Source organism: Carlito syrichta, unplaced genomic scaffold, assembly GCF_000164805.1.
Source record: "Carlito syrichta isolate Samal-C Ts95f unplaced genomic scaffold, Tarsius_syrichta-2.0.1 Scaffold311120, whole genome shotgun sequence".
NCBI classification, from domain to species: Eukaryota; Metazoa; Chordata; class Mammalia; order Primates; family Tarsiidae; genus Carlito; species Carlito syrichta.
This window is the reverse complement of record NW_007255216.1, coordinates 124,942-152,316: the sequence shown is the minus strand read 5'-3', so window position 1 is coordinate 152,316 and position 27,375 is coordinate 124,942. Positions and strand designations below refer to the sequence as shown.

Below are 27,375 nucleotides of genomic sequence, written 5' to 3'. Positions count from 1 at the left end.
CAGGCTAGGTGAATAAGGATTACTTTTTGTAGTCATTTTACCCAAAGTAAGCAAAAGCAGGTGTTTTTGTTTTTCTAAAGTCTAGTTATATAGAACAAACAGTCACCAACTAAAGAACATTTCTACAAATAGACAGTCGGTGGATTGTCTTAAGTGTCTCAAGTATAACCTTTTTATATAGCTCCTGACTGGAGAATGAAAGTCTTAGATCTGTTGCAACAGTAGGAGATGCCATGTTTCTGACATTTTCTATGGTTTATAGCAAATTTCTTGACAGATTCAAATTTCTATGGTACCATTATTGCTAAAGGTTAATCAAGTGTTAAGAAAGCTTGTCTAAAAAACCCTTCATTCCTATAGAAATATTGTATTTTACATTACTCAAACAGAACTTACAAAACAAAAAACCAGAAGGTTGGTAAATTAGGAACTAACTACAACAACAAAATAAAGGTCCTTATTTCTCCATCCCATTAGCAAATTTGTATTACACAGGCCATCAAAATGACAGCTTTCACCGCAGAAAAAAACAGTAAAAAGATTTCAATTTAAAAGATTTATTTTTTTTTTAGTCCTACATTAAAATACTGTTTAAAAACTTGACATAACTCTTAATTGCCTTATTGCTCATATCCTTATCAAATCTAATTTTTGAATAATAATCTAACACCACTATTACGTTAAAAACTTTACTGCATAATAGCATCAGAAGGCCACACACCTTTTAGGCTTATAGGTTTCAATGTCTTTTCTTTTTGCCTGCATTTTTTGTTCTACGATTGTAAGTAAACTTCAGTCAAAATATGTGCACTTTGATCAAAATGTCCTAGAATACTCAGATAACTGCTTTTCTCCTATATGTACATTGGCCTAATACGTATATTGGTCTCAATTTCTATAGTAAATTTCAGGAAAAGCTTTAAGACTTCATGAATATAGTAAATGTACTATTTATAACAGCAACATGGTTTTAAAACATCATGAGAAATAGCATCTACACACTCCAGTTTCATAGACTAATTTAAAAGTACTTAATGTTGAAATATTTCACATTTGCCATGCTATAAGAGACAATGTAAGGTTTATTCAAAATAACTCAAATGTTTTCTTTTAATCTACTTATACTATACATGTAAATATTTTTTAAAATAATTCAAAATCTTGTAAGAGTTGTAATTTGATAGAATATCTTTCACACACTGGAGACCATTAACCTAAGTAAAGTAACTCGGGAACAGAAAACCAAATACCACCATGCTCTCACCTACAAGCAGGAGCTAAGGCATATAAAATGGTATAATGAACACTGTAAAGGTATATAAAACGGTGTAACGGACACTGGAGACTCAGACGGGGGAGGGATGCAAACTACCTATTGGGTACAATGTGCTCTAGGTGGGTGACAGGTACACTTGAAGCTCACACTTCACCACAAACGCCACATATATACCCTTACAGTTACTGAAACAAAACAAAAATATTTGTCTAAGAGTTTAATTTTGCTTCAATAGAACTTATTAAAACTTTCTGGTTTTCACCAGAGGTTTAAATAAGCCTGCAGTACAATATAACAGCTAAAACATAAATTGTACCAATTGTGGACTGCAAAAAAACAAACACATGCTTCCTATATAATAATAAACATTTAATGAGTGTTTACTATGTAACAGACACTATCCTGAGTTTTACATGCATACTTAATCCTCATCCTACCCTAAAAAGGCAGGTGCTATCACTACAAACTTATTACAGATTATAAATCTGAGGTCTGAAGATGTTAGGAAATTGTTCAAGATCACAGAGCCAGTAAGTGACAGAGCTAGGACTTGAAGCCAGATCTATTGGTTTCCAAAGCCTGGTGCCCTTGAACATCAAGCTGGATTACAGTAAATAGTGATCCACTGTACTGACAGAGCAAACCATATTAGGAATCAGTATCCAGGTTTGGGTACCGTATGTTAAGTTTGATATTGATGAATGAGCGTTATCAGGAAACCAACAGGATGGTTATAAATTCAGGAAAGCCATTTCATACAAAAAATTACTGTATGAAATTGGAGCAAGTAACCTAGAAAAAAGACAAAAAGGAACATGTTTTGAAGTACTGTTAGGAAGACAGAGAAAAAGGCAGGCACATCTCCTGTGGCATAAGAGTACAGAATTTGAAATAATGTATAGAAGTCCCAGGAGACAAATTCTAGTTCAATACAAAAGACTTTCTAATGTTAAGGAACTCTACAGCTGGAACAGGTTCATTCTTAAAGTACGGAGAGACTAACACACAAGTGGAAAATACACAGACATTGCAGTGGTATAAAAAAATAAAAGTGTGGAAACAAAGAAGTAGGGGAAAAGAGAAAAAACAGGAGAACATTAATGAATATGAAAGAAAACACGCAAGAAGAGAAAATACTGATGGCTACATATCACCATACTATTTTGAGTTTTCTCCAATGCAAAAGGGACTTTTCCTCACATTTTATCTTCCATTGTTACCTTCTCACCTATTGTAACTAAAGTTCATCTTTATAAGACTTCAAGAGCTGTAAGAGCACAGTGTTGACATACCAACACCTCGTTTTTTAAACTTGTTCACGGACCCAAAACAGCAGTTTTTCTACCAGAAAACTCACAGACAATTCACATTGAAAGAAATGTAATGACAAAACACATCACTTAGTTCACTAACAGAGGAGGAGGCAGGAATTGGAGGTTATGAAGGAGTCAGGACTGGGAAAATCTGACCTGGGAAGAATGGGATGAATTTTAGCTTTCTATACCAATCTGGATATATTGTACATCAGGGATCAGGAGGCTACCGCACAATATTTACTTGTACTTTAGCTAATTCCATATCCTGAGCGCTGTTGAACTGTGGCCTTCTTTCAGGCAGGCTCTGTATCAGATTAATCTTTGTAACCCCAGAGCACCAAACACTGCCTTGTTTAAAGAAAGCATTTTAACAGGCTCTTGCAAAATGTCCTGCTACAAAACAAGCAAAACCTTTTCATCCCAATCCGTTTTCTCTCCCATTTTCTCAGTTTTCTCTCCCATTTTCTCAGGTCGTCAAATCCTCTACCCTGCCTGATCTCTCTACTAGCACTCTAATTTTTCCCTCATCTCAATTTAGACTTGAGTTCTCTGAATGCAGGTAAATGATGTTGTAATAAAAGATCAGAATAACCCACACTGTGAATGAAACTCGATCAACTCAAACCTAAAATGTAAGCCAATTTAAACCTAAAATCCCTAACTTAAGAAATATAGTATGTATTTATGGACGCATGTATGTATACATACATAATGCACTTGGGAGGGCAGGAAACAACTTTCCAAGTATCCTTTTCTTCTAAATTAACTCTTTCGCCTCCACTGCCAAGAGGATAACATACACATTGAGTCAGCAAATGTAGCTCTCTCTTCACAGGCTTTCATTAAGTCAATTGTCAAATCAACATGGTCACGTAGTGAATTCCTTAGAAAACCCCTAATACATGAGATTTTAAATCGTAAATCTTGACTTGTAGCTTCCTCTGCAATACTTAAATTGCATCTTTTTTTTTTTTGAGTTGGAGTCTCACTCTGTCACCCAGACTGGAGTGCAGTGGCACGCTCCCGGCCACCACTGCCTCGACCTGCTAGGCTCTGGCGATCCTTCCGCCTCAGTCTTCTAAGTAGCTGGAACTACAGGTGCATGCTACCATGCCCGGATAATTTTTTTGATTTATTGTAGAGATGAGGTCTCGCCAAGTTGCCCTGGCAGGTCTCGAACCCGCGGGCTCAAGCAATTCACTCACCTTGGCCTCCCAAAGCACGGGATTACAGGCTGAGCCACTGAGCCTGGCCCCAAATCTTGAAGATAAAGGAAGCAGTATAGAAAGAAATGAGAAAAGGTTCCAAACAATGAAACTGAGTATAAGGTAGAATTCCTAGGGAACAGAGGACACAATGTGTAGCAATATGGCCAAGATTCAATTACCCCATTCAAATTCTAGCGAATTCTTGTAAATAAGAGTTTTAAAGAAAGAAGACCTTTTAAGGAGAGGATTAGTTAAGGGAAAGGGTAGTAGCTTTTAGGATGGAGGAGTAAGGAATAAAACAGAATAATGGCTGGCAATTTAAGTCTTTTCCTGAGATAACTATTAACCTTTTGGTTTAATATAGACTTTTTCATCTTCCCTACCAAAACTAAGAAATGAAATATTACATTTAAAATAGAGCAAAGCTCCCCACTCCTTGGTATTTACACATGTCCACACAAAGACTTGTACTGAAATGTTCATAGTAACCTTAATTATAATAGCCAAGAACTAGAAACCACCCAAATGTGAATGAATAAATTATGATATACCAACAAAATGAAATACTATTCAGTAATAAAAAATGAACTATACAATACAGGTGAATATCCAAATTATTATGTTAAGTGAAAGGAAAAAGACACAGGAGACTACTTAATGTCTGATTCCATTTATACGTGATGTTACAAAAATGCAACTATAATAGCAGATCCAGGGACCACAGAGTAGGAAGACAGGATTGACTCCAAAGGAACACAAGGAAACTTTCCAGGGTGACGGAAATGACTGTGGTGATGGTGGTGGTTACACAACTATATATATCATAACTAAAACTGCACACTAAAAATTAATGAATTTTACCTTTTATAAATATACCTTAATGGAGTTGATTTTAAAAGCCAAAACCATACGCAAACCTAACTTGTACCTCACAACTTTAAAATAAAAGACAAAACAGGACAAAAGAGTGGTGAATAGTATTTAATTCAAAATACTATTCAGTTAAGTCTATGGCAAGTAAAGGATCAGTATTAAAATTCTGAGTTATACTAAAAGGAGCCATGTAAGTGATGAATACAAGTTTTTGCAAGTATTAGTTTTCCACTAAACTTATATATCTTATTATAGGTTTCTAAATAATTACCCTCATTTTAGCTATAAGCAGAGAAACATACCTTCCCTCCTCTACCTCTGTATTAATTTCTTCTGCCATTTCAATATCTTGAAAATGATTCAATATCTTGAACAAGATCAACTTGAGCTGCTTTCTTAACACATTATTATTTTATAATAAATAAAGCTTATAATTCTGCTAAACACTATTTGCTGGTCCTAGACTTTAAAGTGTAACTGCATTAAGCAATTTATTGTATCTCAACAAAAGGTACCTCTCAAATAAAGCCAGCAAGGTTTGATCCTTTAACCAGGAATCACTTCCAAACGTTTTCTAATTCTTTGAAAAGCAGAGACAAAACAGCTTCCCCACACCTCAGATACTACTTTCTTATTCATTCCTTATATTTACATTACAAAATAATTCAAGTTTCTAAAGAGTTCCAATTTCTCAGGTAGTAACTTCTACGTTAAAAAAAGTTCTCACAAAATTTTTAGTAGCCAATATATAAATATAAAACCTAAAGATTAACATATAGTACATTAGGTAATTTGAGAACAAGAGACTTCTTCAGAGAACTGAAATTTTAATGTATTTTAAAGAAAAATAAATCATTTAAAATTTTTACTTGTTTACCACAAACTTAAAATGCTCAAAATAACAGATTTTTTATTAGAAGAATAGCCTTCAAACTTGAACAAACTTTCTCAAGTCTTTGATTTATGGTTATATCAATATTGCCAAGATAAAATACTCCAAAATAAACATCATCAACGAACCCATTCACTCACCACGGACTGCTCAGAGCCTTGTAGGATAGAAAACGTTAAGACAAATCCAGCCTGAATGAGTTAGGTGGATTCTTAGCATTGAATAAATTACAATGTTACTACTCATCTAATAAACATGTTAATACAGAATAATTAATATGTTTTCAATACTATGTTTAGTTTATTATGTTGTTTAATAAACAATGTTTAATAAACAATATTTTAAGTTTCCAATCATAACCAAACCATTTTTTCCTTATAAATCCTCTTTGATCATTCATCCTGGTTAATAATCAGTTACCTTGCAAATAAATACTATCTGTTGTAAGTGGGATAGATATATGTGGAGAAAACTACATTTAAAAAATCTTCACTACTCAAAAAAAAGCATATGCAAATACACAAGTCACTTTACTGGACAGAGTTAAGCCATGTAATTCAGTCCATTACATTTTGATAACACTAAATTTTAGAAGCCATCTGTCTTACATGCCACTGTCTTTCTAGTATCTAGTACACCTGCCAGGAACAGGTGTTCCAGGCATTCAAATGTTTATATGATAGATTAACACTTGACTTGCATTTATCCACATCACAAAAACAAACTCTAAACCCCTATGTATCAACTATAAGAAATTCAGCCCCCCATGCAAAAAACACATTACCAAAGTCTTTCTATCTTTTATTTTTAGGATCAGAGAATGCTTTAACAGTGTATAGTATACTAATCTGGTCTAAATTAGCTCCCTTCCTTCCTCTTTCCAGGCCATTAAATAGTCAGCAGCAGGTTCATCTATGATAATCTAAAAATAGTAGGCTGGATGACAAGTCCTTGTTTGTTAAGACTTTCTAATTTGCACTATATTCTCTTCAAGAATTTAATGGCACCCATAGGTCATTTAAGCAAAACTTATCAATAAAACTGTACATAAGTGCAATAAAAGTAGTCCCCTTTTCACATCGTTAAAACATTCTATATGGGTATTTTCACTACTTCTAATTCTGAAAAAGTACTAGCAGTAGTTTGACTCACTTTCAGGTCTCCCTTAATCAGGAAGAAAAAGCATATTAGTTTAGCTCCAAAACTACTTATAAGTCAATCACAACTGAAACTGCATTGATCTGGTTCCAAAACTGCATAAGGATCATTACCTTGATAACTTAAGTTCCTTTGTTAGTGACCTCTAACCCATCAATTGCTTGACAGGGTTAAGTCAGTCATTCCAAGATAAGGCTTTTCTCTTCTGTTTCTTGTGTAGTTATAAAAGCCAAAAATTAACTTGCTAGATACCATACTCTTTGAAGCCATTTAGCATCCAATTTTCCACTTCATCAACAGGCTTTGTAATAGCTCCTTATTTAATGGTCTTAATTCTGTTGGATGAAGTCCAACTGGCTTCAAAACTGGCCGAAACATACTGCTAGGAAGTCAAGTTCCAACGACCTGGTTTTAAGTCAGCTAGAACCAAAGACCAAAGAGGGAAATAAGCAAGTTTAAAAAGTTTCAGGAGTTTTCCTGAAATGACCACAAAACACAGATTTCCCTATGTAACCATTAAAAGCATCAGAAAATTACAAATTCCTAGGCCGACTCCACACCAATTTCTAGAGACTGGGCCCAAGTGATTAGTACTCCCTGGCAAGCTGCCAAGGGGTTCTAAGATTGAAGGCTTGCAACATTACTTTAGATAAATAACGGGAATTATTATTTTTAGCACAGAACACAAGTACATATTTACAACTGAAAAGAAAATAGTTTCAAACTATTGTAAAGGTGACAACTTCAGAATAATTTAGGTCATCTAAAATCAGGCCAAAAGATAAACCCCAAAAGAAATCTGTCAAAAAACAATTATTTCCCACTATGAACTTTGGAGAACCACTATTCAAAATTTTAGCAAATACTTTTTGTTAGCTAGACTTAAGAAAACCTGGTCAGTATAACTACAAGGACCAAGTGGCTTCACCTTTTTGCCATTTAGTAAGCATGGTAACAAATAAAAGTAGTATTAACATAGAGACATCCAGCTCAGATTTTGGGACAGAAGAATGTAAGTAAAATTTTGGGGAGGTAGAGGTTAAAGTACACAGAGAACTTAAATCAAGCTGCTACATCTTGAACTAATACAGTACTCTCCTGCTGGGGAGGATGGTCTGTTTTATATGCTTCATTCTGAATTGCTGGAGAGAGACTGTGATATAACAGGGACTTCCAATTTCAAGAATGCAGAGTGAAAAATTTTCTCTCAAAATTCATGTAGTAACAAAGAGAACAAGAAATAAGAACACAAACTCTATCTTCACTGAAACATGAAATAACTGTAATCCTGATCACGGCAAGTGACTAAATGGATGACAAATGACGTAGTAAAGAAAAGCCAAATTTAAGTAAGTGGATGAAGGGAAAGGAACCAATATAGCATGAACCATGTCACCTACAGAGGTGAAGTTGTCAGGAAAATGACAAAGAAAATTAGACCTCTCCTCTACTCACCAGCCCTTCTCCCACATGAAAAAGGCTCACACAGCAAACAGAAAAAAAGTTTCTCACACAAAATAGACAGTGCATGGAAACAGACTTCTAAAAAACTACACTCAATTACCAAAGAGGATATCTTCTACAAATAAGACCAAGAAGTCAACCACTTGGGAGAAATGCACAACTTCTAGAATTTCTAGAATGGGAACCACTATTTCTGAAAGTCTCTTCTGTGGCAAGCATTGTACTAGGCACCTGACACAATTCTAAAAACTGTCAGATGTTTAGGGTATTACAATTTTCAGCAAATTCCATTTAAAGCACGTGTGCAATATACACTTCTCAAAATCTTGGAAACACCCATTTAGTCTGATTTACAGAAAATATCTGCCATATAATCTAAATGGCAAAGACAGTTCTCACTGGCCTCACTCTGGTTTTGGTACCACAGCTGAGATAAAGTGGCAGCAGAGAAAAAAAAAACTATTTTTGAGAAAGACAAAGTCCCTGGCTTCACTCTCTGCCTCAATTATTTCCAGAGGATGAGAACCCAGTCCACCCTCTGGCAATGTTACTCTCCCAGACTAATAGAAGAGACCAAGCAAGCCCTTTCTTCACCAAGGGGTCTCTTCTCTCACAGAGAACTGAGAATTTTATACGCTTTTTCTTGTTTCTTCCTTTCTTCATAAAATGGGAAGCATATATGCAAATATAAACACTTCATAGAACAAAGTCACAAGACAGCTATGCTTATATTATTCCAAGATGCTCACATTTTGCAGAGAATAAAAACGTCTGTGGTTGAACTGGGTTTTTTCCTGCTTTCTCTTTCTAAACTTTAAAACTAACTACTAAAGGTTTCCATTAAACATGTGAAATGCCCATTCAGAATACACATTCAGATTAGGTAAATGTAAATTATGAAATAATTAGATCTCTTGAGATTATGATCTTAAACTGTTCAGCTGTGGCTAATACCATATAAAAACCCCAGGGTACAATTATCTTGCTGCCTACAGTCTATGTACTTTGAACATTACTTAATACCTTTTCATCTGTTTTATTTTGTCTAAGGAACTAGGTCTAACAAATGACAGGCAGTGTACAAATTTTTTTTTTCATATAGTACAAAATAATTCTACCTCTTCCTATCAATCAACACTCATTTTCCTTTTCCTCTGCTAAAAAACTGGAAATCAGATTTATTTAACATACAAGAGTTCTGATTAGGATGCAGTATGATTGTTTTCTCAAAGTTATTCATATGTATATTTTATTTTAAGATGTACCATAGGCCATTGCCTTGCTAGACTCTGGTGTGGCCATGTGCTCTTAGAGCTGTGTCTGTCACCATGCTTCCTGGCTTTGGCCCTGTCCCTCACCTTGGGGAGGTGAATCTTCTCTCTCCCTTTTCTATCTCTAATTTATTTTTAAATAAACTACATTTTTTAATCTAAAAAAAAAGAGATGTACCACATAAACTTGAATCAAATGACCAAACCCAGCAAGCGAGGATATAGTTCTTTCCCTACTAACAAACACTATAAATTATGTAGCATTCTCATTTTAAGAGTTAAGGTACTGAAAATCAAAATGGCATCTGGTCAGGCACAGTGGCTCACACCTATAATCCCAGCAATTTTGGAGACCAAGGTGAGAGGATTGCCTGAGTCCACAGGTTCGAGACCAGCCTAGGCAACTTGGCGAGACCTCATCTCTACAATAAATCAAAAAATTAGCCTGGTATGTGCCTGTTGTTCTAGCTACTTGGAAGGCTGAGGCAGAAGGATCACCTGAGCCCAGTAGGTCGAGGCTGTGGAGGCCATGAGTGTGCCACTGCACTCCAGTCTGAGTGACAGTGAGACTCCAACTCAAAAAAAAAAAAAGAAAGATAATGGCTTTCATTCTAATCTATTAACTGAATTATCGCTGCAAATGATTTGTTCATAATTTGAGAAATACAATTTCTGCATTATCAGGGAGCAAAAGTTTAAATTCAAGAATGCCATCAGCTGTTAACATTAACGGTCACAGTGGAACATTAAATATATGTATTAAAAATTGCAGGTGGGGCACAGTGACTCACGCCTGTAATCCCAGCAATTTGGGAGGCTGAGGCAGGAGGATCACGTGAAGTCAGAAGTTCAAAATCAGCCTGTACAACCAACCACAACCCTCTCTAAAAAATAAAAATATTAAAAAGGATGTTTCTTATTAGAGGCAATAAAGAATAAATCAAGGATACTGATAACAAGTCAGTAATCCTCGGTGTCACTTTTCTCAAAAATATTTCACCCTTGATTTTCATAATAAAATGGTATTATAAGGATTTGTAAGATTAATCATTTTACCTAAATAAAATGCTCTGTGAAAGCAAATAGTCAGTAATTCCAGTATCCTGTTTCTTTCAAAGGGGCATTTTATTATTCTGAGAAAACTATTACAAGAATAAAATATGGCTTGCAGCTTAATCATTTACAAACCATCCACAAAACAACTAGATTCAGAGATTCTTGTGGCACCCTCTCTTCTCATTCACTCTTTCTCTGGTTTCATGCTCATCCTTTTTCCTCTTCCTCACCACCCCACTCTGATACAAAATCAGCTAAACCACACACATACTTCTTACTAAAAAGACAATATAATATTAATACATCTGTTTTTTGCAAGTATTTCCTTTGGCAACTTCTCTTCCTCCTATTTGTCAAATGGGGTCACACATATAGTAACCATATCTTCTAAATAAAAGCCTACGATGTGTGATCTAAGAACAAGACAGAATATTTTAGTGGAGAAACATTTTAGTAGGCTGCAGCAAAGGGGCACTTCAAGTTTCTGTGTCGCTTCCAAGTGTGTGACCCTGTATTTTATGGATATCAAAAAGTTGGTATTTCTAAAATATTCAAAACGTTTAGAAGAAAAGAAAATTTGAAAATTGGGTTGCTCAAAGATATATGGCTGCTGAAATTACATCTTAAAATCCAAACGCCTGCAATTTGTCTTTTCATACACAAAAAAAGCTTTGGCTTCGAAGTTCTAACTAGCAGTTCTAAGCAAATGTCTCCCAAATATGACTCTAGCTCAGACTTTTTTTTTTTTTTTTTTTGCTGTCTATTAGAACTTCACTTACTGTCTCAACTGCTCTGCCAATTAAAAAAAAATCATGGAGTGAGCGTGGGGAAGGATAGACCAAGAAGCAAGTAGCTAAGCCTGAACAGCAGGACAAGCAGTAAGAACAGAATTGAGAGCCATGATAAATGCCTTACCTGCACAGTCTCCTCTAATCTTCACAATATTCCTTAAAACGAGGAATCATCTAGAGATGAGAAAATTTAGGCTTAGAAAGATTAAGTGGCAAAGCAAAGATCTGTTGTGTTTTTGAGTTGGTGTCTCACTCTGTCACCCAGGCTGGAGTACAATGGAATGATCATGGCTCACGGCAGCCTTGACCTCCTGGGCTCAGGCGATCCTTCAGCTTCAGCTTCTCAAGTAGCTGGAACTACAGGTGTGTGACACCACATCAAGCTAATTTTTGAATATTTTTTATAGAAACAAGGGCTCACTATGTTGCCCAGGCTGGTCTCAAACTCCTGGGCTCAAGCAATCCTCCTGCCTTTGGGTCCCAAAGTCCTGGGTTTACAGGTGTGAGCCACCATGCCCAGCCAAGCAAAGCAAAGCAAAGATCTGAATCCAGAGAGTGACTTTAAAGCTCTGTATCTTCAAAGCAAGTATCTAAACAAGCTAAAACTCCAAAAGGAAATGAGATGTAGTTTCAGACAGAGTTGTGGTCATTGGTTAATCCAAAAGACGTTTTCTGAGCACAATGTGCCAGATACCAGGGATACACACAAAAAAGTGCAAATTCTTCACTTTACCACTTAAAAGCTATGTAATATGAAATGTAAAAGTTCCTGAGCTGTATAACTTAAATAAGGAATGGCCGCTACTCTCAGAAGGGCAGACAAGTTAACAAATTACAACACAGTAAGAAACAACACAAATATAAACAAGCAAGAGAAATTATACAATAGAGTGATTAGCTTTGTCTTAGGAAAATAATTATTTTGCTCATGGTAGCTGTTGCCTGATTAACATTTTGAACAAGGATGAATGACATTTCAGGTTAAATAAAACACGACACCACTATCCTATATAGTGTGCTCACACAATCCCAAGTGCGTTTATACTCCTGAAGTATAAATGTCTAGGAGGCTGGAGAGTTAGGCTGGATTTTGGATCATTAGAAAAATAATAAGCAAAACACAATGCAAGCATCCAGACAGAAGTCAGGGTACAGGACTCAAAGTAGGCTAAAAGAGAGACAGTGTCACAGGGAAGGCAACTTCATTTTCATAGACATGGGGGTCTACAGAAAAGACCATCAGCTCACAGTAAGCAGATAGAGGTTCGAGACTCCATCTTCACTTCAACTCAACATATACATAATGCTAAGTTCTGAGGAGACAAAGATAAAAGTATGGTCTCTACCTATTAAAAATTTTACTGCTTTGGTACAAATGGCCAATGTGTTATGTTATTACAATGTGGCATGATTAGTGAAGTAAGAACAGAAAGAGTTGTCAATTCTAAGTAGGTCTCTAAGGAAGCTGTGGGAAAAACACAGCAGGCAGAGACATGTAAAAGTAAAAAAGGCATAAAACTAGGTAGCTGGAGAAAATGCGGTTTGTTGTGACTGAAGAAAAAGGCACACACAAGGAAGTAGTGAGACATGAGGATACACAAGACATGATCTTTCTAGGGCAAGACCCTGGGGAATCCCTCATGAATCAAGAAGCCATGAAGGAAAAGCCATCAAATGCTGAGAAAGAAAGGAATCGAGAATGTACTGTTAAATACAGTAGCCACATGCCACAAGGAGCTAGTGAGCACTTGAAATGAAGCCAGTGCAACTGAGGAGACACATATTAAACTTCACCTAATTTTAATTAATTTAAACTTAAATAATAACTACTGATTACCATATTAGACAGCACTAATCTGCATGAGAGGGATCCCCCCAAAAAATAAAATTATCTTTTGGGGGATGGGTCCCTTGTACTAAAACCTCCCCCGCTAGGTGAGTGCTCTAGAAACCCATCAGCATCAGTGTACCAGCTACCGTTGTTTTAAGAGGCTGCGTCTGGCTTCAGTAAATTTTTTTCTTTTGAGTTGGAAGTCTCACTCCTTTGCCCAGGGGGGAGTGTAGTGGCACGCATGCTCATGGTCACTCCAGCGTCGACCTTCCAGGCTCCTGTGATCCTTCTGCCTCAGCCTTCCGAGTAGCCGGAACTACAGACGCGTGCTACCACGTTCGGCTATTTTTTGTTTTATTGTGGAGACGAGGTCTCGTCAAGTTGCCGGGGCTGGTCTTGAACCCACAGACTCAGGCAATCTACTTGCCGTGGTCTCCCAAAGTGCTGGGATTACAGGCTGAGCCACTGAGCCCAGCCAGTGAATATTTTTTTGGTGACGCTTTCAACACATTTGACCATTTCATGAATGAACCACTTGACTACACCTCGCTGAGTATTCAGCAGTTTTTTCTGTTGTTGTTGTTGTTTACCAAAAACAGCATGACCCCCATGCCCTACCCTCCCTATTCACCCCATCTTGCCCTGAGCAGCATTTTTCTGGATTTTCAGCATTTTCTCAGGAATAAAAAAGTCTTTAAAGGGATGCCGATATGGAAGAAGTGAAACAAAAAAGTGGTAGAAGCACTAAAGGCATCAAAACTTAGGAGTTCAAAAACTGTTTTGAGTAGTGAACAAAGTATCTTGATAGGTGTATTGCATCAAACAGAGAGTACTTTGAAGGTGATTGAAGTTTAAACATGTAAGAATACACAATTTCTTATAAATAAATTCCATTCTCTTTGGGGTCCCCTATTGTACAACACACGTAAAGAGAATTTTCTTACCCAGGAAGAAGAATGTATCTTCCATAAAGAAAAAAGAGACAATGAAGATACAGGTATTTGTAAGTTAGGGAAAAGAGCGAGCAGGAAGTTGAGAAAACTCTCAAGATTATCTCAATGACAACCATGAAGAAAAAGAAAAGAGTGAAGTCAAAGTCTTAGATAATGAAGAGGCTTAAAACAGTCACACAGAAAAATGAGAGAGGGCTATGATCAAAAAGGATAGTCAAGTTCAAGTTGGAGTTGTGAAACACAGCATTCGTAATAAAGTTTAAAAAAAGAAAGCTTCCAGGCACAGTGGTTCAGGCCTGTAATCCCAGCACTTTAGGAAGCAGAGGAAAGAGGATTGCCTGAGCATGGGGGTTTGAGACCAGCCTGGACAACATGGCGAAACTCTGTCTCTACAATAAATCAAAAAATTAGCTGGGCAAGGTAGCGCACGCCTTTAGCTCCAGCTTCTTGGAAGGTTGAGAGGGAAGGATCACCTAAGCCCATCAGGTTGAGGCTGTGATGGCTGTGAACATGCCACTGCACTCCAGCCTAGGCAACAGAGTGAGACTCCAACTCAAAACAAGACAAAACAAAGCAAAAAACCACAACTAAATATTGACAGTACACTAAATAAATAATACTATAATTGCATAAATGTCAAGTTCCCTGATTTTGAGAACTCAGTCTTACTATGTAAGAGAATATTCTTAGTCTAGGAAATACACACTAAGGGGTAAAAGAGTAAGTCTCCAGATTACTCTCAAATGATTCAGAAAAAATTAATATACATATATAATACACAAACACACAGAAAGAGGGTAAAACAAATAGGACAGGGTAACAATAAGAAATTCAGAAGAAGCATATATGAAGGCTCCCTGTACTATTCATGTAAATTCTATATAAAAGCTTGAAATTAAATCAAAATAAAAAGTTACAGAAACATTCATAGGTGTCAAAAATATAAAACTATCTGATTTTCTCTGATAGCATTCAGCTGCTGAGGTTCAGAAGCAGCATAGATAGTAGAACTAGTCAATGATTAACAGCTAAGGGTATGGGAAGAAAAGTGACAGAAAAGGGAACTGGAGCGAGAAGAAAGAACCAAACAAGAAGTAGTGAGTGAGACTGGAGGTCTTGATAAAGCTAAGACTAAATGTGGTAGGAAAAGGCAAGTGAGAACTGGAGTCATAGGAGACTACAGCCAGAAAAATAGGACATTAGGCATTCAATATTAAAGTTGTTATCAGTCATTTAGGAAATGTAAATTAACCCCACAATAACTCCACATCTACTAGAATGGTTACAGTTCAAGAGACTGATTGTTGGCAAGGGTGAAGAGAAACAATTCCCATGCACTACTGGTGGGAATGTACAAGACTACCAGCTCTTAGGCAAACAGTTTGGCCATTTCTTATGAATTTAAACATGTAATTGTCCTAAGACCCAGCGAGTCCACTTCAAGGTTTTTACCCAAGAGAAGCAAAACCATATGCTACACACAAACACACAAATGCTCACAGCAGCATTATTCACAACAGCCAAAACAAAACAAGCAAGCGCCTGTAGACAGATGAATGGAAAACAAAATATGGTATGTATATATACAAGAGTATTATTCAATCTTAAAAGGAAATGAAATTCTGATACATGCTACATACAAAGTGAATGAACCTCGAAGACATTATGCTAAGTGAAATAAGCCAGAAACAAAAGGACAAATACAGTATGATTCCACTTACATGAAGTATCTAGAACAGTCAAATTCATAGTAACAGAAAGAAAAATGCTGATTACCAGGGACCAGGAAAGGAGGAAATGGGGAGTTACTGTTTAATGGGTAGTTTCAGTTAGGGATGACTTTGAAAGTTCTGGAGATAGAGAGTGGTGATGGTCACACAGCAATGTTTAATGCTATTTAACAGTCTACTAAAAAATGGTTTTAAATGGTCAATGTTATATATATTTTATCACAATAAAAATAAAAAAATGACAGTGCAACATGGACGTACCTCAAAAACATTTTTAAGACCACATCTTTGATGCTTCCACTTATATGAAATGTCAAGAAAGGGCAACTCTATAGATTATTAGCTACCCAGGACTGGGAGTGGGGTGGGGAATAAGGACTGTTCATAAATTTGCTCATGAGATATTTGTGAGAGAATGTTCTAAAACTGGATTGTGGTAGCAAATTTATTAAGAATTAATGAACACTTATGAAATAAGTGCATTTTCTGGTATCTAAATTATACTTCAATATAAAAAAACCCTATTTTCATGTATCAAATTGGCAAACACTAAAAAAAAAATTAGTATTATCTACTGTTACGACGCAGATAAACTACCTTTTTAATACTCTCCTGATCAGAGTACAAAGTAATACTTTTTCCTAGAAAAGTAAACTTTTTCCAGAACAGTATGTGAAAAATGCATATACTTTGAAAGTAAAAATTCCACTTTTATGAATTTATCCTGAGGACATAATCATGGCAGCTCTATCTGTAACAGTTAGGAAAGGAAAAAAAAAAGCCCCAAAGTAAGAAGAATAGGTACTTGGTTAAACAAACTGTGGTGCCTCATACAAAAAAAATGCTATGTAGCCATTAACAACGATGTCATCACTTACTAGATTTGTGTAAGTATCCTTAGTGCAGGACTGCTTCCTTTAATGTTGTATCTTCAGCAATTGACACAGTACCTGGCAGGCATTCATGTATTTTGAGTAAACAAAGAATAACTGATTACAGTCACGTGTAACTTAACGATGGGGATGTGTTCTAAGGAATGCATCGTTAGGCGATCTTGTCATTGTGTAAACATTATAGAGTGTACTTATACACACCAAGATGGTACGGCCTACTATATACCTATAGTATCTAGTATAGCCTATGGCTCCTAGGCTACAATCCTATATGGTATGTTGCTATACAATACTATGGGCATCTGTAATATAATACGAAGTATGTGTATTTAAACATAAAAAGTTACAGTAAAAATACATTATTATAATCTTATGTGATTGCAGTTCATCATTGTACTGAAACATCATTATGTAGCACAAACTGTATATGTAAAGAATTCACAAAATATCCTAAAGCTACACACAAAACATCTGGGTTTTAAAAACAGCATGTACCATATGATCCATTTAAAAAATCAAAAATATTTATGCATGTTTATAGGAAAAAAGGCTAGAAAGGCATATGGGCATTTTTATCCATTTTCATCTCCAGGTAGCTAAATGTTGAGTGTTTTTTGGTTTTGCCTATCCATTTTTTTTTCCTTTTTTTGAGTTGGGGTTTCACCCCATTGCCCAGACTGGAATACAGTGGCACAATCATGGCTCACTGCAGCCTCAACCTACTGGGCTCAGGAGATGCTTTGGCCTCACCACCACGCCTGACAAAGTTTTTGATTTTTTGTAGAGACAAGGTCTTGCTATGTTGCCTAGGCTAGTCTAAAACTCTTGATCTCAAGCGATCCTCCTGTCTTAGCCCCCCAAAGTGCTGGGATTGCAAGGCATGAGACAATGCCTATAGATTTTCTAAATTTTCATTAATTAACATGCATTATAATTCTGTAATCAGAAAACAAGTTCAGAAGTGGAACTGTTTCAAGTACTGATAAAATCTTGGTTGGAAGTGGATTGTGAATGCTCTAGAGACAGAGGTTATAGGAGATTTAAAAAATTAATTTACCTTGAAGCTTAAATGCATTCATGTAGTCAGTAAATATTAATTAAGCACGTCCTATGTGCTAGCTATTGTTCTAGGATCTGAAGGTACAGAAACAAGTAAAACAGACCAAAATTCCAGCATTCATATAAGTGGAAAGTCACTCTAATGGCTGGTGTGGGATGAAGAACTTAAGCCAGGTGCAAAACTCCTCCACGAATATAAGAGAGCAGAGAAGATGCAGAGAAGAAAGAGAGATGCAGAGAAGAAAGAGAGAATGGACAGGAGAGAAGTAGCCTAGACAGAAAGATCACAGGGCTTTTGCCTGGAAAAGTAATCCTCTGAAAACAAAAGGATCCAAGAAACACAGACTTCACTCTCCTTTTAACTTCTTGGTGTGTCAACAGCCACCACTTGAGAGGACCAGAAGGAAAAAAGTATCCTTTGGGGGAAAAAAGCTTCAGTTAAGGGCAGAAGACAAAAGACTATTCTGTGAAGAGTTAAGTATCTTGTTCACTACAGAAAAGAGCTCTAGAGCAAAATGGGAAGGAGTAAACTGCATTTGGCGTGAGAACCAAGGGGACGTGGTAGGAACTGACCGACTTCAAAGTTCTCAACTAGGTTCAGGCTGGAGATTAGGAGGTATTTTGAGGCTTGGTGATGACAGTGACCTGGTGCCCAGATGCTAGGACAGCATGCTTTATCTCCGTATCCTCATTGTTTAAAACTCAGAGCTAAATCTGCAAAAACAAAACTCTTCAGTACAAACAAAGCTCTTCAGTGATTTGAAGAGAAAATCCTAAATCTCAAAATTCAACATAGCTCAGTAACTTTTTCCGAGAAACAGCTTTGCCTAACTTTGTAATTTTTTTTCCAAGGGAATGACCATTACATAGTCATTTCTGAGACCCCTCCATGTAAATTAGTAATTAAGTTAATATTTCTCATCTGATTCTTTTATGCCATTACACCTGGTTTAGACCTCAGCCCTCCCCACCTCCCCACTACTTCTTGGCCAGTCATGCCTCATTTATCATGTATACAGGTTGAGTATTTATTATCCAAAATGCTTGGGACCAGAAGTGTTTCGGGTTTTGAATTTTTTCAGATTCTGTAATCTTTGCATTATATTACCAGTTAAGCATCCCTAATCCAAAAATCCGAAATCTTAAATTCCTCAGTGAGTATTTCCTTTAAGCATTATGTCAGTGCTCCAAGTTTCATATTCTGGAGCATTTTGATTTTTGAATTTGGGATACTCAACCTGTATCTCATGAAAAGTCTCACTTCATATCTTGCCCCTGATTTCCAGTAACTACGTGTTACTGAAATCACTCCCCCTGCCTACTTTCCTGACAAATGGGCCTGAACACTGTAGATAGCTTAAAATAATCTAGGTTTAACAAGACTTAAAAAGAGCTGCAAGGCCAGGCTCGGGGACTCAGCCTGTAATCCCAGCACTTTGGGAGCCAGCGGGTTCGAGACCCGCCTGGGCAACTTGGTGAGACCTCATCTCTACAATAAATCAAAAAATTAGCCAGGCGTGGTAGTGCACATCTGTAGTTCCAGCTACTTGGAAGGCTGAAGTGGAAGGATCGCCAGAGCCCAGTAGGTCGAGGCTGTGGTGGCCGGGAGCGGCCACTGCACTCCAGTCTGGGTGACAGAGTGAGACTCCAACTCAAAAAAAAAAAAAAAAGAGCTGTAATATTGTCAAGGCCTGGATTCAAAATTGAGCTGTTTCTTACTAGCCATACAATCCTGAATCCACACCCACACTGTTTTACTGCCAAACAAGATACTCAAAGCAAACATAGTATCAGACCACTCCCCAGATCAACAATCCAAAGGTTCTCCAACACCAAGACAATTAAGCTTGGCTCTGCCTGCCTATCCAGCTTCATTCTCTTGCCATTCTACCTTCTGGGCCTTAAAGCCCAAAACTTCCATAGTTTTAATAATCTCCATGCACGTGCTTTTCTCTCAAGCCAGATCTTCTTATCACATCTCTTTCTCTTACTCTGGTTAACTTTTATTTATCTTCTAAGTCTTAGCACAATCATTTTTCCTCCATAAAGTCTTCTCTGACTTTCTGCTTCTATTATAAAACTTGGTCTCTTTTTTGACTTTGTGTCATTTAACATTTTAATTATCTGCACGGTTCTCCCAAGATATCCTAACCTCTTAGCACAGCACCTAGCAGGTGCTTAAGAAATCTAAAGAATATTTGTTGTTATGGATCACACCATCACCAACTCATAGTGTTGGGAGATTTAAAATAACGTATGTATATGATACATAGTAGGTGCTCAGTCCACCATCATTTTTACTTTTATCATATCCACCTCAGAAGAATCTTCATAAAATATAATTAAGGGAATCTTTATAAAACAAAACTAAGGGAAGCGAAGATAGTTCAATTGATTAATAAATTTCTAAAAGGAAATTCTGATTTTGAGCCCTTAGGAAATCAAAGAACCGGAAGATAAAACTTAGCAGAAGCAAGGCGAGAGATATGGTTCAATCTTTATAAAACCCTTAAGAATCTGGAACACTACCAATTTCTATTTGACATTCACTGTCAAATTTCTATTTGACATTCACTGAAATAAGAATAATTCTTGCTATACACCTCTGTTAGTCTTTCCCATCTTTCTCAGGGTGTCACGTGATAATGATCTTGGGATTGCAAACTCAAGGTTTGGGAACATTAGCAAAATTACTCAGATTACCATGGACCTTTGAAAACAACAGCTGGCAGTCTCCCTGTCTTGAATTTCTCTCCCTCTCCAAGCAAATCTGAATAGCAGGATCATGCTCTGGTGTCAGACTTCCCAATTTTAATCCAGGCTCTGCTACTTAACCAGCTGTTTAACCTTTGTCAAGTTGTTCACTCTATGACTGAGTATTATCATCTGTGAAACAGAGACAATAATATAATACCCATCTCACAATATTGTTGTGAGAACTTAAAAAGTTAATGAGTTTGATACAGCATTCAATATACGAGTTGCAATTATTAAATTAATATTCGTACCACTATTTCCACCACTTCTCTGCATAAAAGCCTCCATAGTTCACTACTGCTCAGTCACACCATTCCCACATCCTGAGGATCCTTCCACGCCTCTTCCCCACTTTCAAGAATCCCAGGAAGTCAGGGCTCACTGTCCTGGACAAGTGAAAAATCATATGGCACGTGCTAAACCAGTTAAATTTTGGTTGGAGTAACCAGAACGTCTCTCTCTATTACTGTTTCCACTTAACTATTCCAAGGTTGTCCCTTATCAGCGAATAAAATAAAGCTTTTGCTAGACATCCAAAATTAAAAAACAAAACAAAAAACAAAGACTCACTGTCACCAGGGCAGTCTCAAACATACCAAACAAATCTCCAAGGCATGTCTCAGATTTTACTTTTTCTAATTTCCTTATTATCTTCACTCTCTGCTGAGCTTCCACAGCAGTCATTTATAATAAATTACAAATTGGCACTTAGTAATATAAAAAAATATAGTGATATAGTGATGTCAAACTGAATTAAGGTTGGCCTAAGGCTGCCTCCATACATATTTTAAGTTTGGCCTAAGGTTTCCCTGTATTTAGTGAACTACAAGTTAACTTGATGTGCACACCAACTGTAACTTACTCTTTTAACAAATAGCAGAGTTGTAGCCAATCACAGCAGCCAAGTTTCAGCCAGTCACAGGGGCCAACTGTTCAAATTGTGTTCAATTAAGGCAAAAGCTCAAGTGTAATTCATCCAGCTGTTTTTGTACCTCATTTCCCTTTTCCGTTATGTCAGTTCTCTTTTTCTATCCATACATGTTATCTGGCCATGCAACAGCCTGGAGTTACTCTGAACTATTCTAGTTCTGGAGTCTGGTCTCAAATCAATCTTTGCTCAATTAAACAATGTTAATTTTAATTTGTCTAAAGTTTTTCTTTTAACACTGACTTATTGGATAGGAAATATTCATATCGCCCAGTTTTACCAAACAATATGTGATCTTTCTTCAGGAAACGACCATCTTACATTACTTTGCAAACTCATCTGACTAGGTAACTGGTAGAACTACCTAAGTTCTACAAACACACAACTCAGTAAGAATTTGCTATGGAGGGGACTAGATGCAGTGGCTCACATCTGTAATCCCAGCACTTTGAGAGACCAAGGCAGGAGGAAGACTTAAGACCAGGAGTTGGAGATCAGCCTGGGCAACAAAGTGAAATCCAGTCCCTACAAAAAACTGTTTTACAAAAGAAGCTGGGTGTTCAGATGGTAACTCATGCCTGTGGTCCCAGCTACTCTCAGGAGGCTGAGGCAGGAGGATGGCTTGACACCAGGAGGTCCAGGATACAGTGGGCTACGATCACGCCACTGGACTTCAGGGCAAGTCAAACCCTGTCTAAAAAAAAAAAAAAGGAAAGAAAGAAAAGAATTTCAAATCAATTATTTTTCAGTTTATCTCAATTTTTCAATTTTCTTTTTATGTGATACTGACTGCAGTATTTAATTTTTGATGATATATCATTTGATGCAAAAGGATGTATGTGGCCTATCTATATGTCACTCAGTAAGTTAACTTGTGTTCACAGGTAGAGATGGTTTACACACCTGGATACAAAATGAGCACAAGGTCATTAGCATTTCAAATAGCTCAGATAAAGTGCTTTCACACTTAGCCTAATCTTCATATTACACAGCTTGGTCTCAAGCTTTTATTAAATGGAAAGAATTCAAAAGCTTTGAAATTCAAAACTAACCACATAAGGAAAACTACCTTTACTGTTCCTCATTCTTTTACCTTCTTATATTCTGGGGATGCTAAAGTGTCATATCTTTTTCAATGTGTTCCAAAAAATTGTCAGAAATGTTTTGAAAATATTTGTTTTCCTGAAAGCATTTTTAGACGTAAGCAGCAAGTTTTGAGTGTGTCTTAGAAGGAACTGCAAATAGCTTGTCAAAAGGTGAAGTGATGTAGTATGGTGGAAAAAAAATAATAGAGAAATAAGTTTAGGAAGGCACACAGCTCAATGCTTAAGGAAAAGGAGTTTGGTCTGGCAAGCCTCAGTTACAACTTACTAGCTAAGGTAACCTTGGACAAATCGGCCTTTTTAAATTGTCTCACTTGCTCATTGAGAATAGCAATACATTAACAATACTAAAGGTTGTTTGGGAATTGCCAGAGAGAATGTTTAGTACAGAATTAACTGGTATTATTACTCACTATAAGTAGTTAAGTTCAAGTTCAAAGGCCTATAAGGAATCACCAATGAATCTGAAACAGAGTAAAACAGACCTGAATGCAAAGTAAAGAATGTATTATACAGAGTCAAAACTGGAAATGAAGACCTGTTAGGGGCTGTTTAGTAAACTTTGTGTGGCCTGTGCTGAGAGGTGATGAAAAAAAGTAGGTGAATTCTAGAGACATTAAGGATTTAACTGATAGGACTTTGTGGCTAATTGGGGGTGAAGGAGAAGACAGAATGACACTCAGGTTCTGGACTGAACAGTAGTACCGTCCATTTACTGTGACATTTGGTGAGCTGGACTAATTATGGCTCTTGAGGCAAAAAAAAAAAAAAAAAAAAAAAAAAAAAAAGATCTGGATTTTAGATAAAGACCTTGGAACCACTAATATGTATGTTATACATATTAACATATATATTATGTTAAATAAAGATATGGGGCTAGAAATTACCCAAAGGGTAGAGTAAGACGAGTGTTAAGATCAAAATCCTATGAAACTCTATTACTTCATGAAGTATATGCAAAGAGTACAGAGATCACAAATAGGAGAAACCACAGGCAGCATCCTGAAATTCACAAAAAGTTTCAAGAAGGAAAAGTAGTCAATAGTGCTAAATGCTGCTGAGAAATCAAGTATAAAAAACCAATGGGAGGAGGAGGCTGAAACAGGGTGGTTACAATGGGAAGGGAAGAAAACATATAAAGAGGAATAGATGAATCTGCTTTCTTCTACCCAAACATTGCTAAACACAATGGTTACGAAGTTCATTTTTTCTAATGGTATCTAAACAGAGAAAAACAAATTTAGTCAAACAGGCTCATAGACACATCAGTCAATAAATAAGCACTTAAGTTATCAACAAAAAAGTTACCCCCTAAAACATTTATTTAACTGCTTTCATAAAGAAACCATACAGGAAAAACACCGAAAACTGTTAAGTTCCCACATTATACAGAACAAAGAGACCTTATAAATACTAAACCTTATAAATACTAGTTTCTTTCAAGTTTTATCAACTTATTGTCCATTAAAATTTTTCTTTATATTACTAGGAGAAAAAATATCACTACATTTCCCTTGAATGGAACTAACAATAGAGACTCTGAATGTATTAACATCCCTCTGTATCATTTTTATCTTCACTCTAAAAGAATAAAACATAGCTGTAACTATTCATATCTTGCCTCAATATCTAGGTCAATTTAGTTTCTTCTTCCTGCAGAGAACAGATTTCTACTCTCTCCACGAAACCACTGTACTAAGAGGATGCTTCCTACGTTTGTCAAAAGACCAGCATAGCAGAGACACAGTAGGAAAATCACTAAAGATCACCTTTACCTTGGAGTACCCACTAAAATGTAATCAACAAACAAACTTGAAAATAATTTTCACTAAAATTATATTTACAATTTTATCTTCATCTCTATCTAGCAGCAGTAATATTACATTTTGTTAAAAAGACAATCAAATACATGTTCTCAAATTATCAGTTAAGGAAATATTTGTGACATAAATATAGAAAGTTTTAAGTTTCTCTCTTATATGCAAATTTTCCTGACACTGGAGTGTCTGGGGGGGGGAAAAAATCAAATCATAAAAACCAAATAGATATAGGACAAAAAAAAAAATCTACCCGAAAATGAACACAATGACGAACATACCAGCATTCGCTCTGAAAGTGAGAGATACTAAGTTATCAGTAAATTGAAATAAAAGCTTATAGAAAATACGTTAAATTATTTAAATTGCAAAATGAGCTAGACTAACTCAATATCATACATGCCACTACTGGTTGCCATCAATGAGTTACAGCTCAGCTCATGGCTTATCATTGCCTCCTATCTATAAATTAAATTAGTCTTTAGAATTGTCTTGAATTTTGTTATAAGTGGGCTATGAAGTCCATTGCATTTAATAGACTAGATAGTAAGAGCATACATAATCGGCAGTCATTGCCAAACAAAGCATGCTCTTAAAAACAAACAGAAACAACATGTGTCCAGCACCACCATGTGTATGTCAAGTCATCTTCTTACCTTTAAATGAAAACCTATGAAATACTGGAAAGGGTCTGATATAACATTTTAAATCACAGAATTATAGACAGACATTGTCTCTAAAATGTATTTTTTTAAAAACTCTAAATTCAGAAATGTTCAAACTATGATGAAGGTTATATTAATACAGTGTATGTTTAGAGACAGGTAATGTTAACTGGCACTACTCCAATCTCCTAATATCAACCAGCACTCTTCTTGTCTCTCCTCTAAAAACGATTCTGATACATTTTCTTGGAAGAGAATCTTTCTTCTGGTTATGTGCTTAGTAGAAGCACATACTAAGGAAAGGTGGCCTGAACAACAAAGCCAGTGCAGAGCATTAAGCCCTGTGCTTAAAATACATATAATAAATAAAATACCTAACAAAGATATAATTGCTCACTTAAGTGGGCAAAAATTATTCCAATTTCCTTCAGTTGATTTTAATATCCAGAAAATAGATTTAGATTCATCTACATCTTGGAAAATGGAATTTAAAATAAGCTATTAGTTTAGGCAAAAACTAATCAATTCAGAAAGCACCATAGGCATACTTTATTTAGCACAACATTTAAGGGGCTACCCATAAGAAAAATTTTGAAGCACATCCTGTTGGCAGCAATATACACTGGTATTACCTTTTTGAAAGGTAATTTGGCCAGTCAAGTGTTCACATCCTTTGATTTAGGTAAGCCCACTCCAGGGGATTTTTCAAAAAAAAAAAATTTTTTTTTAAAAGAAAATATTTCAAAGCCACACATGGAAGTGTGTTCAAAGTCATACTGTTTAAAATGGTGAAAACTTAAGAACCTAAGAGCAGAACACACAAAAGACTAGATGAATTAAGGTCATACGAACTTAAGAGAATCATATAGCTATTGAATCAAACCAATTTTAACAGATGATACAGTTTGGTGGAAAAAAATATAAAACTGCACTTATTCCCAACTACTGGAAAAATGCATAAATTTGATATACAAAAGGAATGAGGGGAAAAATGAGATCAATATACAAATATCTACTTGTGCATATATAACTTTTCTTGATTTTATTACTATTACAGTATTTTTAAAGTAACAGATATAGCAGAAATGCATTAATTTGAAAACCTTTGCATGATCTGCACAAGAAGTATAGCAAATGCAACGGCTGAAATTGCTTAGCTGGCATTTGGTCTGATTATTGAAAAGAACTTTTTTTATATGAGAGCAAAGAGTAGCAATATAGAGAAACAGTTCCAAAAAAAAATTCTGGTACTGAAATACTACAATAATTTCATAAGTAAGAAATGCTAATAGATTCATAGATACTTTTCAAAAAAAGTTTTGATAGCCTACCTATAGCTTTGAAAAATATAAATCCATTCATTTCGTTTCAAAAAGGTGCTATTTATCTACACCTTTGAAAATGAAAAGTTTGAATGATGTAAGAAAGCAGTCTTACTTTGTTCATAACATGAATTTATTACCTTTTTAAAACAAAGCTAAAATTATAAGCATATTTTAAATGTCAACATATGGCTAAATTTAAATATACTGACATTAAAAGGGGGGTTGGGTTGAGGAAATCAAAAAGGAAATCAAATAGTTGGTATCTCAATTCTTAAAAAAAAATAACACATTTAAGCCTGCCACATTCACCTTTTAGCAACTTATCATTTTAAGTTTAAAGAAAATAACATCAAATAGACTTCTTTAAGATGTCATTTATAAAAACTGACATATGAATGCTCAAATATTCAATCAAGAGAAAAGCCTGTTATTGGAGATAATTTTGATTCAAATATTTTTTAATGACACTCAAATTCTGAGCTAAAAATAATGATAGGAGAAAGTCAAGTTTGATTCTCTTAACACCTATTTCCTGTCCAAACAGCCCTTTTGTTCTGCTTCCCTGCTTAATTTTAGTGTTCAGCTTGCATCAGAAAACAGAAACAATGACAAAAACTACCACATACAGAAGCATAAAGGAGCAAAAGCATAAAATAAAGAATCATAAAAATTAGAACAAAAATCCTACCAACAAAAACCTCCACAATTTTCTGTTTGCTTCACCTCAGATTAACTTCACTTGAAGCTGTACTCCAAAGCAACCAAACCTGAATACCAAGCTCCACCTCCTTCAGTTCTAGTGGCTGAAGAGCAAAGTCTCCTCCCTGTTAGTGAAACTCTTCATTGTGATTGGATACGGCTAATATCCATTATTTTAAAGAACTTTTCCTTGCTAGCAGGTTAGGTTAGACACACTAAAACCCCCTGGATAAGCTGGTTTCTTAAAGAAACAGTAGGTAATGTTTCAGTTTTCCCATCATATACTGTTTGCTTACTCTTTTGTCTAGGT

General features: G+C 35.9%; 1 protein-coding gene across 4 annotated transcripts in view; it reads right to left on the bottom strand.

The window, feature by feature from the left end:
* The window catches only part of ZFAND6 (zinc finger AN1-type containing 6), a 66,423-nt gene extending 39,281 nt beyond the window's left edge, over positions 1-27,142 (bottom strand). For 2 of the 4 annotated variants that reach the window (XM_021717793.1, XM_008068505.2), the window contains exon 1: positions 27,055-27,142. Coding sequence is in view for 1 of the 4 variants with exons in the window: in XM_021717792.1 (XP_021573467.1) it covers positions 26,373-26,403 (31 nt within the window). In the remaining 3 variants the exon portion in view is untranslated. Of the gene's footprint in view, positions 1-26,372; positions 26,435-27,054 lie in introns of all 4 variants that reach the window. The other 2 variants (XM_021717792.1, XM_021717794.1) reach the window with 2 other exon arrangements.
* Positions 27,143-27,375: the final 233 nt, after the last annotated feature.